We start from the raw sequence: 12,955 nt of genomic DNA, 5'->3' as shown, positions 1-12,955 counted from the left end.
TGATATTATAATTTTTAAATAAATATCACGTTAAATAAAATTATTACTTTATAATTAAATTTTTGAAACGGATAAAACGGCTTTTGGCACGATAGAGCTTTTCGAAAATAAGCTTTCAAAAACTTTTGCCTACACTTTTACAAGAAACTTTTCTGAAATCGTCTTAACAAATGCAAGCATTAGGGATTGAGCTTCTTTCAGAATCTTGCGAAAATTTTTTCAGAATTTAGTTCGAACAATAGTTCACAGTACTTGTTCGGGCCATGTGTAATGGTGATTAATAGGGATGTGGCTGAAAATATTCATACATTTAAATTTTTTGGATAACGACCCCCAAATCCAGAACTAGAGGTGGGGCTTTAAGCTTTATATGGCACGTAAGTGACATAACAACAAATTGAATGGTCAAAGAAACTAATCTTTGCAGTTTTTCTCAGTTTCCATGGACAGCATTCTGCTACCGCGGCCCTTGTTTCATCACATCAGGTATTTGTTTCTTTGATTAATTTTGTCCATGTTTCTTGTCGGTTAATATTGAATTGATGGTTCTGTTTCAGGATTCATGGATTTGCCACCCCTTCTCAGAGTGTAGAATTTGGGCTATACAGACAGAGGTGGTTAAGTTCCACCTGCTGGTCTGTTGGATTATCAGGATTTGGAGCTGGAAATCTGTCTGATGATAGTTTTTTGAATGAAAATGAAAATGGTTCTTTGTTAGGTGCATTTGATGAGTCTGGTTCAGCTCCATTTGGGACTCTAGATGCTGAAATTACACCTGAAACTATTGATTTTTTCGTTAGCGATGCAGAGGGTGATCCTGATTGCCCAACTGACGGCTTCTCCTCCATTGAGCAAGCACTCAACACACTACGCCAAGGAAAGGTTGGTACCAATTATACTTATATTTTAGCACTGACTGAACTGCCAAACCTGTAGAGGAAGACTAAGCATGTATCAGTGGAAAATTTTGTAGTTTGTGATTGTGATTGATGATGAAAACAGAGATGTTGAAGGAAACCTCATCAAGGCAGCATCTCTAGTAATTCCTCAGGATGTGGCATTTATGATTAAGCATGGCTCAGGAATTGTTTCTGTAGGCATGAAAGAAGAGGATCTTGAGAGACTGAAACTTCCTTTGATGTCACAAGAAACTAAAGGAGAGGACTCTTCTGCGCCAACTTTCACAATCACAGTGGTAAAACTAAAACTTACACCCGCTTTATAAACTTATGTTGTTGCAGGAATTTCTGAATAAACTGTTCAGATTATATGTAATAACTATATGTGCTATTTCAGGATGCAAAATCTGGGACATCTACTGGTGTTTCGGCTTCGGATAGGGCAACAACTGTTGTTGCTCTTTCATCACCAGAGTCTAAGCCAGAAGACTTTAGAAGGCCAGGACATGTGTTTCCACTGAAATATCGTAATGGTGGGATTTTAAGAAGGGCTGGTCACACTGAAGCTTCTGTTGATCTGCTTCTGTTGGCTGGTCTGCGGCCGGTTTCTGTTCTTTCCACCATTGTTGATCCAAATGATGGTTCCATTTCCTCATTGGTTAGTTTAAGGAAGTTGGCATTGGAGCACAGCATTCCAGTTGTCTCAATAACTGATTTGATCAGGTAAGTTGTAGAAAAGAAACGACTCTATGCTGCCTAAAACATATTAATTAGGGAAAGGGGATGAATCTGATCGATGATGTATATCATGCCTGTAGATACCAGCGAAAGAGAGAAAAACTGGTAGAAAGAACAGCCATTTCACGTTTGCCAACTAAATGGGGTTTATTTCAAGCTTACTGCTACCGCTCGAAACTAGATGGAACTGAACATGTAGCTATTGTGAAGGTAATTCAAATCTGCTCCTTATACAAGAACGTTGATTAACTCAGATTTGTCTTTGACTTGCAATTTTTACATGGCAATTATTAGGGAGACATTGGAAACGGGCAAGATGTTCTTGTAAGAGTTCATTCAGAATGTCTAACTGGAGATATATTTGGGTCAGCTAGGTGTGACTGTGGCAATCAGTTGGATTTGGCAATGCAGTTAATAGAACAAGCTGGTAAAGGAGTTGTTGTTTACCTTCGAGGTCACGAAGGACGTGGAATCGGCCTAGGCCACAAACTTCGAGCCTATAATTTGCAGGATCAAGGCCACGACACCGTTCAAGCGAATATAGAACTTGGTTTAGCCGTTGATGCTCGGGAATATGGCATTGGTGCCCAGGTCAGCAAGACAATTCAATCTCTTTATCTTTTTTTGGGGAAAAATCTCTTTGATTCATAAACATAATGAATTTCGATGGTGGCAGATCCTAAGAGATTTAGGGGTTCGAACAATGAGGCTAATGACAAACAATCCAGCCAAGTTCATCGGTTTAAAGGGCTACGGCCTGGCAGTGATCAGCAGAGTTCCTGTCTTGACGCCCATTACAGAGGAAAATCAAAGGTACCTGGAAACAAAACGTACCAAGATGGGTCATATTTATGGCTCCGATATAAGTGGACCACTGTCCGGGTTCTTCATATCAACCATAAACAACAAAGATTCACCAGAGGATGAACTAAAGAAGGAATAATTTATGGTCTTTTAAAGTTCATTCTATTGATTTTGATGATTATTTCAACTTGATTGTATTTGTTGTAACTTGTAAGTAATTGCACAAACAATTCATTCTGTGGTTGGAACACATGGTATAATAAAAAGCAAAATAGGTAACAGAGTAATAAAAAAACCTCGGCCTTGTGATTTTTTTTAGTTATATTTTAATTTTGAAATAACCAACACCCGTGAGGAAATGTGCTTTTATTTTCAGCTTATTGTAATAGGTGATGTTATAAGATTGGAAATTTAACTCAAAACAATAATATTATATATATAAACAATGGTATCTGATCATATAATTTAATATTATTTTATTTTTAATTTATAATTAATTATATAATAATATATTATTATTTATATATAAAATTATACATAAAAATTATATATATAAAATTACTCAATTTTGTAAAAATGGATAAATAACCCGTTAAGATTACTAAATATTACTAAATTGCCCTTTACTCATCTAATTCAATTATTGAAGTACTGTCATCAAAACTTGTGCATAAACTACATCCACTACTCTCCAAACAACTTTTCAGTACTAAGACACAACTAGTAGACGTAGAACATTCGGCTCTGATTGAAATAGATGAGTAAAGGACAATTTAGTAATATTTAAGAATTTTAGTGGGATATTTATTACTGACCAAGATTTTTTTTTTTAAAAAAGTAACTTTTATTTTTACTCCCCATGTTTTAGTCTAAAAGCACTTCACAATTTTTATAAGTAGAAATAACTTTTTTTTTACCTTAAAATTAATACTGTTAATAATAACAATAAAAATTTGACAGTGTAAACATAAAATAGTAAAAATAATTCGTTTTATAAATGGATATTTAGGAACAACCCACCAATTTGGTCCTATCTAGACGAAGAGTTTGGCCCAATGTGGACCAAACACATACCTCCACTTATAAATTGACCTTAAAATTTAGTAGCCTCTCTCTTTATACACCATGTTGGCTCTCCATTTCCCCAGCCCCAATTAGGCCGGCTGTTCTACTTCTACTTCTCATCCACGGGTGTCTCTCTGAGTCTATTTCTCTGCTTATCTAATTAACAGCATCCACTGTGGGAGAGTATTCACTGAATGCTCTATTGTTCACGTGTTTGTTTTAGGGTTTAGGCGAGGCAGCTTCTTCTTCAGCGACCAATGGCTCCTCCTAAGGGTATACTGTTCTCCATTCGTGTTATCTTACTGCTTTTAAGCTCTGATCAACTTTGCACACATTTTTAATCTTTGTAATATTTTGTATTTGTCTGTGCATTCTGTTTCTGATTCTTTTCTTACCTTCTATAGTTCGTTGCTGAAAAAAATGAAATTACTCTGAACATGTGTGAATGATTATCGCAACATTTTTCAATGGGAGGCAGAATGGTAAAGTTGTTTTCTCGGAGATAGAGGATGAAGGTGGCATTCCAGTGGATCATAATGTAAACTAGCTATAATTAGAGAAGCCAAATTTGATATCAATGTACAAAGAAGCAAAATCCGATGTAGCCTATGAAAAAATAAAGTATTATAATCGTAGATTAACAACTTAGTTTTTGGAATATGTAATGTATTTTAATCCATGTATCTCACTGGTAGCTCACTGGTCATAGTGAAACAATGCTCATATGGTAGCTCACTGGTCTAATGTTCATTGTGTAGTCTAGGCTTTAGTCAAACTTGTTGTGTGGCAAATGCGTCAGTTGTAGATGTATTAAGTTTTGAGGTAGGTTTATTCCTAAAATTGTTTGCTTAGGGGCAGACCAGGGATTCACATTTGAAGGGCATGGTGTGGGAAGGAATAATCAGGATGGGAAAATGTTAATTAATTAAAGCAAGTTAGAACATATCCTACTGCTAGTAACTCTCTTATTACATATTGATGGTTCTTAGAAGAATAATCAGTTGACCATAGCAATAAATAATGTATTAGAAGTACTTAGTTCTTCCAATCTTTGGAGAGTGGTTAAAACTTTTTTCTGCTGTTATGTTGTAATGAGAAGTGCTGAAGTATTAGCTTGACTTGTTACATGACTAGTCATTATATTGTTATCAATGATTTCAAGATAGTTTATTTCGTCAAGAATTAAAGCATTGGGTATTTCTTCAAATTCTGTCAGTTTAAAATGAGGATAAAATTGAGGTGTGCATATATTAAACATTAGATTGGTCTGCATCCTGTGTAGGTGATACAAAAAGGCTGATCCAAAGGCACAGGCCTTGAAGGCTGCGAAGGCTGTGAAGTCTGGACCAACCTTTAAGAAGAAGGCCAAGAAGATCTGAACATCTGTTACATTTCACCGCCGAAGACATTGAAGAAGGACAGGAACCCCAAGTACCGTCGCATCAGTGCTCCACCAAGGAATAAGCTTGATCATTATCAAATTCTCAAGTATCCCCTCACTACTGAGTCTGCCATGAAGAAGATTGAAGATGACAATACTTTGCTTTTCATTGTTGACATTCGTGCTGACAAAAAGCAGATAAAGGATGCAGTCAAAAAGATGTATGATATTCAGGCAAAGAAAGTGAATACCTTGATCAGGTGAGCCACTTACATTTGTTTCATCATTGTATTCCTCCTGTAAACCCTTTTTACTTCCTGACCACTGTAGGTTATTCACTATAAAAAGCATGTTACCATCCAACCACTGGTTATGTTTCTGTTTATTAATTATTTATGAATGACTATAATATTCTTTTTTGCTTTGGAAGGTATCCTAGAGGCAGGATTGATATATGTCAAGTAATAAGCATGTAGTCTAAGCAGATAGGGAACTTGAATAAAAATTTTCTTCTAGTATTACTTAGGTTGTTCATGTCTCAAGAATAAAGCTGACATGTTTCAGTCACTGTCAGATTGCTCTTACCAAGATGTTTGACATAGATGTGCCTGACCAATTGTCCGTCAGTCCCGCTTGGTCCAATCCTTGTTCACTCTAAGTCATGAAGATTTTTGGTGGTTAGACATTCTGAGGAGTTTTCTGTGGTGATAAACTAACTCTAAGTTGCCAGATTGAGTAGTTGGGAGTAGCCTTCTTGCTAGAAAAGTGACCATGTGTTATACTTGTCTGTGAAGTCTTATTTTCATGATTCTTCATTTTTTTTTTTTTTTTTTTGCATTGAGTTTTTTTGGTAACCTCTTTCCTTGTTATCCTGCACAATTTTGAGCTCACTTTTTTGGACATGGTTATCTTATATATTATTGATGTTTGGAGATCATTTTTATCAGAGAATGAAAAGAAATCTTGATAGTTTTTTTATTTATATACAATTTTTTGGTGGTTGGGCTTTTACATAGGTATTAGGGCTGGATTCAATCCCAGGTATTGGAGCTCGCATTGCAGCTCAAATCAAACAACTCAAATTAGAGCTCAAGTAGAATTAAGCTTGAGCCAAGGATTGAGTTCGTTTTCATAAGCGAGTCAGGTTCTATCTCACTTGGATCGAGCCCAAAATCAATTTGCTTTTGAGCTTCAAATTTACAAATCGAGCCAAGTTTGAGCCTCGATTTATTTAGCACTTTGATCATGTGCTTATTCTTGTCCAAGCTTGACCCGGATATAATACAGAGCAAATAAACAGCTAAATCAGATGTTTGTCATATGGTGTTTTGTCATGAATTTTATTACATTGCCATATACTTTTTATATTAAATTCTAGTGGGATATAGTTGCTTATATTTTTTTCTATATTTCATGACCAATCCTTGTGAATTCAATTATTGTGATGCAGGCCTGATGGTACAAATTATTGTGAATTTATATCTTTTCAGATAGCGTTTTTAACAGATTTTGGGACATGAGTTCCAATTTTAATTTACTTATTTTTGGAATTTGTTGATTGTGATGAACAGCCTGAACTTTATTCAAACATGTTGATGAAATCACTTGATTGCTAACCTGTTTATGGGGGTTTAACATTGCTCTGCTGAGTATATAATTTTGTGGTTTTTAGAACTTAACCATGTTAATTATAATTTAAGCACATTGTCAAATTGGAGAAGTTGGTATATCCAAAGAGTTTCGTCGTGGTTGGTGAGCTTTATATCATTTCAGATATAAAATAGAGAGGATTTTGAAAGCTCTCTGTCGACTGCATGTAGTGTTGTCGGTCGAAAGTCTACACATTATAATAAATAACAGTCAAATTCTCATCTCTAGGTGTGTTTTTTTAATTTAATCTGTATGATATAATAATAGCAAACAGAATGAGAAGATATGTCTTATGAGTTATGTTTAAGCTTATTGATTATTTCTTTTCAAACGTTAATCCGACGGTTACTTTTTTATTTCCCTGACCACCCACCGCCTTTATGATTAATTTTAAAGCCAAGGTTGTCAGGTTGACCGTAGTCCCACATCGTTAGATTGTAAGGAAATCTAAACATATAAATAAGGTGAACAGAGGGTAAATAACGGCTGCACAAGTGGATGTGAGTGGGCTTTGATTCGAGGTTATTTAATAAGCCCAGGAAAGTCCCCGGCCTTTTCCTGCAGAGATGCAGTCTCGAAAACGAGGAATCTATGAAAGAAGTTCTCTCACGAAAATGAGCGGCTGAGACACGTGTGGAGCCGTTGAATTTCTTTCATGGGTACTTGGCCGATAACACAGTTATTCACATGGTTATTCGTCAACCAACTGAACGGGGCTTACCAACTTGTGGCCATTTTTTTAAATTTATTTTTCCTTATATCTTCGAATTCGAAACACTCTGGCAAAATTGCATATAATTTTCAGGGGGAAGAATTTTCCAAGTGCATTAGAATTTGATGAAAAGAAATCAGCTGTTACTTTTTGATTCATATCTAAGTCATCAGGTTGTGTAGCACTGCAGTCCGCAGAATTTGATAATGTCTTGCTCTTTAACGAAAAAAATCTTCTCTCCTTAAACTCTCTAGTAATGTATACATGGAAACTGAACGTTCTAGTGGGATATTGAGATGAAATACTTGTGAACTGCAGAGCGGGCAATTTGGGTGAGATTGAAACCAAGTGTCAATGCAAGAAATATGAAATGCATGACTACACTTTGGCAGATGTTTTAGCCATTCCCCTTCTTCAAATTCACCCAAACAAACTCCACATTCAGAGTTGCTAGCTTGCAATAAATCTTCTTTATTGTTCTTCTTAAACTGGGTGATGAGAAGAGTGTATGACGGATGATTTCAGCCCATGACTCTGAAATTGCAGAGAAAGATCATCAAAGCTGGCCTCGTTTAGTATCTGTCTTTGATCCGGGTTTCCCCTATTAAATGCACAGCAGCAGAGAAGTTTCTTTAAGATATTGTAATAACTAAACAAGAGGAAGATGGAACAAGTAAGAGCAACCAGGGAAATCACCATTCGATGGGCTTGAAGGCATATTAGGCTCAAGTTTTCAGAAAGCATTTCCATGGAGTTTGATTTTTTGCATATATTATCCCAAATTCTCATTTCTGCTAACAGCTTCTAGGAATGTCAGAAATATTGAGATGTCAAAGAAATATTTAATTTAATTTAATTTGGTGATAAAATTAAAGAAACCTTAGTTAATCAGCTGAACAATGGAGATAATACCAAAGTAGTTGTTATGCAAGTGTCAATTGTTGTCTCTGCAATTTTGACACTGCCTCTATCCTGTGTAATACCAATTCAATATTTTAGCAGTAAAATCCACAATTTTCCTGAGTTCGCCATAAAATTCTAATGAGCTGACTAAAAGATTTTGTTTGCATTCCATGCGAATTCTCCCATGAGATGTGATATTGGAGCTGTCAAAATAACGCCCAGCGAAGTTGAATTTTTGTTTAGAGTCATGTGGGCATATCTCAATCAATAAACCTGTTTGTTCATCAGACCAAATACTGTAACACAAATAAAACTGCACTATTCCTTGAGAAAATAATTCAATTGTTGGGCTGCTCGCTGCAGAGTTGCAAACTTGTACGTTTTGTTCCCACAATAAAAAACTAGCATACAAACAAATAAAACATCTAAATCATAATCTTGGAACCAAATCAAAACTTATTAGAATCTGGGATAGATTAATGAAGCTGGGAAATCAGCTATTCTTGTGCAATATCACCTAACTAGTCTTGGAATGAAAGTAACAGCTTATATCTTAGCTCCACCCCAGGTCCAGCTAGGCCTAATTAAACAAACTTCATTTTCCTATTGTTTTCCTGAGCCTATGATCAAAATCTTCAGTTAGATATGGTTAAAAGCCCCCGATTGCCTTGCAGAAGTTGATGTTTTCACTAGGTTTGGCTTGTTAGGAAATCAGTTGAGCTACTTTCTCAGTAGGCCCCTGATCTAGGATGCTTTAGAGCAAAATGCCAAATAATATGGTACATCAACGAACAGGCGGTTTGAAAGTGTTTAAATAATGAAAGCTTGATTGCAGTCAGTCTCAGTACTGTTGGTGATTATTCAATTTTCATAGTACTTATTCAAATCCATTGTTGTAAAGATGCGGTATCTTTTGCACCAAGTAAGAAAAAATTCCATCACTTTTATAATACAAACACCACTGGTGACTGGTGTAACATCTAAATGTCCAAGAAACCATGAAAAAATTAAGTTAAAACTCTATGTTATTTCAAACCCAGAAATATATCACATTTACACCATCAACAACTAATTTTTACAAGACTGAAACAAAATCTTCAGTCTCAATATTGAAACCTTTGCCGCTTGCTAGGTGGGATTTGGTTGTTTATGATAGCACCTGCAGTTAAGAGTACCTCATTACTCTGGACAGCAGCAGCAGCAGGACATGTTGAAAAGTTTAAAATGGATGTAGAACACATTTGAGGAGAGGCGCAAGGCATTTGAAGGTAGGATGATGATGAATTCAGCGACCTTTCAGCAACACAGCCTAATTTAGCACCTGGTTTCTGATTAATACTCATAGTTTCAGAAGCTCTTATGGAAAAAGGTGGGATTTTGAAAGGTTGCAAAGGAGGAGGATTTCTCCATCTCGGCAATGGGCCAGCAACCAGCAGGGTCTGCAGAAGGGGGCCTGCTTCCATCACAGATTGCAATAGTTTCCCTTTCTGAGGCAGAGTTTTTCCCTTAACCAGACTGTCAAGAAGCACACTAGCCGGATCAATTTTGGTCACTACTGAAGAGACTACTCCTGTTGGGATAGGGCCATTGTAGTCATCAACAAAAGGCTGGTTAACAAAATTCAGGTTTCTTGAATCAGCCATGTTAATGTTGGAGAAATCAGGGGAGGAAACAGTGTCAAAAATGGAATTAACAGGAGATGACCCATGTGACTGTGGATTATATGTATCAGAGTGACTATTAGATTCAGTAATGCTTGAATTTGCTTTTGTTGGCACAACTACAAGAGGACTTTCATGTGGGAGATGGCTAAGTATATTGGGGTGAAATTCAGTTGGGCTTGAAGACATGAATTTATTCAGTAGTTTTTGCATTTGATCTTTAGCTTCATCTCTTTCCTGATATGCAACCTTAAGAAGATTGAGCAAATGCTTGACCTCCTCTTTGTACTTCCTCGCTTCCATTTTCACAGTCTCCAGTTCAGTTGTGGTGTACAGAAGCTTGTGATTCAGTTCATCTAATTTCTGTCAACACAAATCAGGCTGGTTAGTTTCATAAAGTGCAAATTAAAAGAAAGAATACATTACCAAAACAGATTAAACTCCATGAAAACAAAAACATACAAACCCGGGTTCTTAAAAATCATAGATCATAAATGGTAGGAAGATAGATTCTAAATAAACGGAGAATTTTTTTCAAAAGTTGGGAGAAATTATGTAATCAAAACTTAGGCCCAGTTACTTACCAACATCTACAAGTCAAAGAATTGTTTTCAAATTACATATAATTATAGCAATAATGAAAGAAGATGGAATTCACATGAACACAGCATTATACACTAGTAAGGACATACCCAAATGTTATGAATCCCAGATTCAAATATTACATGTTCTGTTCAAAACAAATGCGCTTTCATACCAGACAGAATTACAGTAAATGTCCTGTAAATATTTTCTTATTAATATATTAATCACAAGAGAAAACATTGCCTTTAGATGTTACAGCTTCATGCCAAAAGCCATACAAAGAAAAATGAACGACTTGGATTGTAGAAAAGAACGAAAGAAAAAAATATACATTTCATGCTATTATACTGCGTAATTTTCAAAAAAAAAACTTTGGAGTCAATTGCCATCTCTATCATAGAATACTGTGCTTGGGAAGTATGCAAAACAGACAAAATTTTGCTTCATTTCTCCGGAAAAAATTTGCTCATTTGAAGAGAACACAGTTTCAAATTATGAAAAAGAATGAATACATTGAACCGGGGAACAATGGATCATCTCAGCTTCGCATGACAGCCAAAGGTCATATATAACAAGAATAAACTGGAAACATTTAATAAGCAGAAAAAAACTGCACAATTTTAGTGAAAAACAAAACAAAACCAAGCCCAGAAGAAGAAATGAATTGAAAGGGCTACGAGTGAGACAAAAAAGAGGAATGAAGAAACAACCCACCGCTTGATAACTCCATAAAGAACCTAACTCATCCATGGTTAAGAAACAGAGAAAAACAGGGAAGGAGAAGGAAAGAGAAGAAAACCAAAAGTAGTGGGGGGAGGGCAGAGAAAGATGACTTAAGAGTGATTTTATAGAGCAATGAGAAACAAATAAGACAAAGAGAAGGAGAGAGAGAGAGAGAGAGAGAGAGAGAGAGAGAGGCTCTTGTATTGTATAGAAAAAGAGCCTTTATCATGGAAAGAAAATTAAAACCAAAAAACCTTCCAATTACAAGAGCTTAAAGATTCCATATTTTTTACTTATCTCTCTGTTGTAATATTAAATCGTCACCCTTTATTTCAGGACTCCTGTCTCTATTTCAAATTAATTTTCAAATAATATATATTTGTTTTCTGGATGGTCAATCATTAAATCCAGTTAGATTTTCCTTATATATTCCATTCCCTCCTAAAACTGCTGTTTTCCATAATCACAGCTTTACGCGGTTTTGGCTTTACATAAGCCAATTATCTATCCATAAATACCCTTGGTTCCAAGAGAATATTCCCTCCACTGCCCCCAAACACAACATTTCCATTTAAACATTTCCCACATTATTATAATGGTCAAATGACAATTCCCATTCGAACCCGATGAAACGGTAATATTTTTTTATTTTTCAAGTTTGAAAATTTTATTTTTTCACTTTTTACCATCAGTTTGGTTAAATAGTAAAAAAGATATCAAGAAACAAATTTTTATTTAATTTAGGGTATTTTTATAAAAATTTAATAGTTTTATTCTCCAAAATTTAACATCAATTCGGAAACTTAAAAACCTGACACAATCAAATATTTTACAAATGGTAAATTTATTTTTTATTTTATTACCTATGTAAAAACCCTATAATTAAGTTGCATTGATTATGTATATATATGGACTTTTATATTTCAGCCTCACCTCACAAACGTGTTCCCAAGTCCATGTGAGTTGTCTCCTCAAGAAGAAAGAACATTTCATAAACTAAAGATGAAAGAAGAGACAAAGAAACTCTAAAGATGATAAATTTTAGGTCTGGGATTATTCTTTTATATGAAAGATGGACCCATTTTCTTATATTATCTTCCTAGGGATGTCCTAGATTGCCTTACAATGAACTGCCCGATGAAACCGAACTCAACTATATAATAGTTGACTTATCATGTTACATATTCTTATTCTTTTTTATATACTTTATAATAAATATTCATGGCCGTATAGCCTGTTTAGCCATTATGTATATACCATATTTGTATTTCACGGCTACTATTATTATGATTAGATTCGAATTACGTTAAATTCAAATTCATCTGAGCTTATTTTAATAAAGTCAAACTCCCTTCAAATGTATTCAAACTCAACTCGTTTGAAAAAAAATAAATTTCAATCTAGCTTTGAACTTGGATCAATATTAAAATGACATTATTTCAATTTGTATTGATCAAAAAATATCATTTTAACCGATTCATATTGAATTTTTAAAGCCTACAAGCTTCATGAGCAGAACATCTTTAAAATTTAAGTTCAAAAATATTAAACTTTCAGACTCAAGCTTGAACTTATTTGAGTCAAATTCATTCAAACTGAGTTTGAGCTTAAATTTAAATAAATTCAATTTGAATTCAACTATAACTATTATATATACAAAAGAGTCATAACTTTTACAATAAAATTATATATATTTATAATTAATATTAATTTAAATATCAATAATAATATATTATATATAATTAAATTATTTTAAATTAAAGATAAATTACTTGAATAATATTTGCTAAACCGATAAATTACTTGTTAAGATTTCTAAACTATCACCGAATTT

At 34.6% G+C, this 12,955-nt stretch overlaps 2 protein-coding genes and 1 long non-coding RNA gene across 5 annotated transcripts; 2 read left to right on the top strand and 1 right to left on the bottom strand.

Annotated features, from left to right (window-relative positions):
- The first annotated feature begins 401 nt into the window (after nucleotides 1–401).
- LOC123209476 (monofunctional riboflavin biosynthesis protein RIBA 3, chloroplastic-like) lies at nucleotides 402–2,741 on the top strand. Its single transcript, XM_044627551.1, has 7 exons — nucleotides 402–486; nucleotides 558–882; nucleotides 974–1,195; nucleotides 1,297–1,622; nucleotides 1,718–1,847; nucleotides 1,932–2,228; nucleotides 2,314–2,741. Exons 1-7 carry the CDS (start codon nucleotides 443–445, stop codon nucleotides 2,578–2,580), a joined length of 1,611 nt encoding a protein of 536 aa, XP_044483486.1. The 5' UTR covers nucleotides 402–442; the 3' UTR covers nucleotides 2,581–2,741.
- An 807-nt stretch (nucleotides 2,742–3,548) lies between these two features.
- Nucleotides 3,549–6,306, top strand: LOC123209478. Its single transcript, XR_006501072.1, has 3 exons — nucleotides 3,549–3,779; nucleotides 4,789–5,147; nucleotides 5,904–6,306. It is a non-coding gene; the product is annotated as an uncharacterized LOC123209478 (long non-coding RNA).
- Nucleotides 6,307–9,075: 2,769 nt separating this feature from the next.
- LOC123206051 lies at nucleotides 9,076–11,229 on the bottom strand. 3 transcript variants are annotated; one of them, XM_044623149.1, is made up of 2 exons: nucleotides 11,113–11,229; nucleotides 9,076–10,176 (listed from the first exon to the last, which is right to left on the bottom strand). In XM_044623149.1, the coding sequence occupies exons 1-2, from the start codon at nucleotides 11,146–11,148 to the stop codon at nucleotides 9,256–9,258; spliced, it is 957 nt and encodes a 318-aa protein (XP_044479084.1). In that variant the 5' UTR covers nucleotides 11,149–11,229; the 3' UTR covers nucleotides 9,076–9,255. The 3 variants fall into 3 exon arrangements, with proteins under 3 accessions (XP_044479084.1, XP_044479091.1, XP_044479098.1); XM_044623156.1 differs by lacking the exon at nucleotides 11,113–11,229 and adding an exon at nucleotides 10,730–11,097; XM_044623163.1 differs by lacking the exon at nucleotides 11,113–11,229 and adding an exon at nucleotides 10,911–11,097.
- Between the last annotated feature and the right edge of the window lie 1,726 nt (nucleotides 11,230–12,955).

The sequence above is a fragment of the Mangifera indica genome, chromosome 2, assembly GCF_011075055.1.
Source record: "Mangifera indica cultivar Alphonso chromosome 2, CATAS_Mindica_2.1, whole genome shotgun sequence".
Classification (NCBI taxonomy): Eukaryota; Viridiplantae; Streptophyta; class Magnoliopsida; order Sapindales; family Anacardiaceae; genus Mangifera; species Mangifera indica.
Note: the sequence above shows the minus strand (reverse complement) of the source record. Positions and strands in the feature narration are given on the sequence as shown.

Coding starts and splice junctions, on each gene's coding strand:
- LOC123209476 (XM_044627551.1), top strand. CDS start 443: ATGGACAGCATTCTGCTACCGCGGCCCTTGTTTCATCACATCAG. Junction 1,623..1,717: donor TCAATAACTGATTTGATCAG/GTAAGTTGTAGA, acceptor TCATGCCTGTAG/ATACCAGCGAAAGAGAGAAA. Junction 1,848..1,931: donor AACATGTAGCTATTGTGAAG/GTAATTCAAATC, acceptor GGCAATTATTAG/GGAGACATTGGAAACGGGCA.
- LOC123206051 (XM_044623149.1), bottom strand. CDS start 11,148: ATGGATGAGTTAGGTTCTTTATGGAGTTATCAAGCG. Junction 10,177..11,112: donor CTTTATGGAGTTATCAAGCG/GTGGGTTGTTTC, acceptor TTGTGTTGACAG/AAATTAGATGAACTGAATCA.